Below are 3,607 nucleotides of genomic sequence, written 5' to 3'. Positions count from 1 at the left end.
AAAAAATGTTTTATATAAAATTATATAAAGTTATATATATTTATTCTATATAATTTTATATAACTATAAAACATTTTTTCTCGAGTTATCATTGTGTGTAAAATTGTATTATTTTATTTTTGTTCACTCATAGATGAAAAAAAACACGAGCGTATACATCAAGCAATAAATGAATTTAAACATGTATACATGTATAGAAATTAAAGATAGAATAATGAAGATAACTATGTCAAAATCAGTAGCGATTATTCTGGATGCTGAAGCGAGATTGGCAGAAAAGGCGGTGAACAAAAAATGAATTTGCAGATTCCTGAATGTTTAGGAAAGGATGTTATCATGCATCAGATTATGCACACCGCTGGCTTTTCTCACGAGCACACTAGACCAGACCGAGATAATTATGTAGAAATCAATTGGAAAAATATTCAAGAAGGTATTTATTCAAATAACAAAAGTGTAAAAGGATTAATTTTTTTAAATAAAAGTATTTTAATTTAACCGGAAAGAGACTGTCCCCATCTGATTTTAATGAGCTTTTGTATGTTATTTTCCAGAGAAAATTTTTCTTTTAGAAAAAAATCAGTTTTTCTCTTTCGAAGCGAATATCGCTGGAACTGTAAGAGATAGAAAAAAATTTTCAAAATGAAGCTTGAATGAATTCAAGAGTACTTTAGAACTATAATAAAAAAATTTTTAAGGGTAATTATAATTTAAAAAATCTAAAGAGTGTTTTATCCCCTAAAAATGCGTATGGATACGTATAAAAAAATACGTGTTACTTATTTTTGTCTGGAAAATAACATAAAACTCAAAAGCTCATTAAAATCGGAGGAGGACAATTGAGTCCCTTTTCTGTAAGTATATATTCTTAATGCAGCTATAACTTTGTAATTAATTTATCGTTTAAAATATCTAGATAATTTTCAAGTCGCTATATTTTATTTATATACATCTATATTTTTATTTATATACATCTATAGTTATATATCGCTTCATGAAAACCTTCTTTTTATTCAATAATTATTAATGTTTTAACATTAAACTTCTTGTGTAAAAATAACCTTATTTATAATAAATGCTTGTAATAATTGATTGAAATTATTTTGTTGATTTATGTTATGAGTTTTTTTTACCGTATGTATTATGCATTGGCATTTTCAGATGCCAAAAAGAACTTCAAAAAAGCTGAACTGAAGTGGAGTGATTTTGACATTCCTTATGATTATGACAGCATAATGCATTCTTCAGTATACGCGGGTGCCGTACACGATCACGTAAAAACTATTATCCCCTTAAAAATAAGTATTAGTTTTATAAACATTTTATTATGACTAGCATATGTCTGTCGTTAATTCCATTATCGAAATACTTTAATTATTAGATTAGAAAGAACAAAAAGTCGTAGAAAGATTTTTTAAAAATAATTTTGTAAGGAAAACTTCAAGTTTTCACGATAGATAGTCGAAAATGTCATAATTTTTTTGACACATGGTAGTGGACATAAGAAGAAGATTTTTCCCTTTTTTAAACACATAATTCTTTTTAGTAAAAATTATCAAATTCACATAAAATAAACTCAAAAATTATAATAACCTTTTGAAACGAAAGATTTCAAGCTTTTAAATCCTTTTTTAAATTTAAATTTTGTTCATTTTTGACAAAGACATTGTATATATAATTTCGAGCTAAAAATACAGAACTTGTAAACAATCTTATTACAATATTATGTATAAATAAAAGTAATTTTTGTAGTTACATTAAGATTATTGTTGAATATTTTCAGGATCCAAACGTAAAAATCGGCCAGAGAGAGCGTCTCAATGTCTTGGACGTTATGAAGATAAATGTAATGTATAATTGCTCATCGGAGTCACACAATCAAGTTATGTAGAAATCATCCTGGAATATTAAAATAATTCTCATTAATTTTGCGATGCTGAAAATGCATAAATAAAAAATTAATCTTAGCTAATTTTCATGATATACTAACCGTAAGTTTGAAAAATTTGAGTTTAATATAAAAATTAAATGATATCACTGTTCAACACCATTATAGAATATAAGTATGAACATTTTCGATGTATTTTGCCTGCTAAATGTGAATTCGTTGTCCAAATTTGATGTTACATCACAATTTTGAGAAAAGAGATCAAAGAGATATAAAGAATGATGATTTTGATGGTTTTCATGACATGATAGCACCGGCAGCAAATTTTATTTCTAAATTTTTTATATTACGCGAAAGTATTAATATTTTAGATTTAAAAAGCATTTTGGTTGATTTCGATATCATTTTTCGAAATATATTAATTTGAATATAATTCTCTCTTTTCTCATGTAATAATAATGTAATAATATAATAATAATGCATGTATCACATAGAGAAAGAGCTATATTTTCAAATTAACATATCTCGAAAACAAAAAATGATATTGCAACGAACAGAAATGCATTGTAAAGCTAAAAGTTGCGTACCTTTGCGTGATAAATTTAGAAATAAAATTTATTATCGACGCTACAATGTCATAAAAATCTTTAACATTGTAAAGTTTGACCTATCTTTGACCAATTTTTCTTAAAAATGCGAACTAATAATCAAATTTAAGTAACGGATTCGTATTCAGTAGGCATAAATATATAGGAAAACTATTTACATTCGCGATATCAAAGAAAGTTAAACTTTGTTACCTAACATATAACATATGTTATTATGTTATAATTAGCATTTATATATATAATATATTTATAAATTACTATCAATAAATAAAAATTAAATGAATATTGTTTCGTGAACATTATTTACATTATCAAGGCAAGAAGCAACTTATATACATTAATCTTAAAGTTACATATAAATACACAAATATATTCTTTATGGAACTTTACTTATTAAACATTTCTTTTATCGAAACTTTTTTAATCCATATATTCCTTGTTAATCGGCTATGTTGTATTGATTGACTCTAGAAATTTTTTAAATTAAAAGGAATATATAAACATTTTTATTTAAAAGGAAATTGTATTCTGAATTGATGATATATTTCAAAGAAGATTTGAGATATCTCGCGAAAATATTTTTTATTTGTACATCATTACGAGTGATTCATAGAATACACCGCGGCAATGTATCTACTATTTACATTACAACGAAGTTTCTTATTCTATTTATTTTCGATGAAAATGCAGAGAAAGATCGCATTTGAAGATAATTTGCATACTAATTTAAAAAGTATACATTTGCCGGAAAATTATTATTATGAAACGAACTTAAATACATCGATACATCAAATATGTATAAAGTAAATTCTGAATTGTCATGCAATTAAGAAAAAAATGTAACATGATTTTTCAGTAAAGTTATAAAATGTTGCTAATAAATTTGATAGTTCTTCAAATTAGTTATACATGTATATATATTACTTATATACATATAAACAAATACATTTTTTAAATGGAATTCCACATAATATTTCTAACTAATTAATTGATAATCAATTTTGTAAAAAAAGGATACAAACCTGTATTAAAATGTCTATTTCTTATCTTATGCGATAGGAGATTCGAAGTAACACAATACTCCCCAAAATAGTATACATATGTGCACGCA

General features: G+C 24.9%; 1 protein-coding gene across 1 annotated transcript; it reads left to right on the top strand.

The window, feature by feature from the left end:
- Positions 1–200: 200 nt before the first annotated feature.
- LOC108684569 (high choriolytic enzyme 1-like) lies at positions 201–1,891 on the top strand. The gene is made up of 3 exons (XM_018188957.1): positions 201–433; positions 1,162–1,274; positions 1,784–1,891. Exons 1-3 carry the CDS (start codon positions 295–297, stop codon positions 1,889–1,891), a joined length of 360 nt encoding a protein of 119 aa, XP_018044446.1. The 5' UTR covers positions 201–294.
- The last annotated feature ends 1,716 nt before the right edge of the window (positions 1,892–3,607 follow it).

This window comes from Atta colombica, unplaced genomic scaffold (genome assembly GCF_001594045.1).
Source record: "Atta colombica isolate Treedump-2 unplaced genomic scaffold, Acol1.0 scaffold136, whole genome shotgun sequence".
In the NCBI taxonomy this organism is placed as follows: Eukaryota; Metazoa; Arthropoda; class Insecta; order Hymenoptera; family Formicidae; genus Atta; species Atta colombica.
Note: the sequence above shows the minus strand (reverse complement) of the source record. Positions and strands in the feature narration are given on the sequence as shown.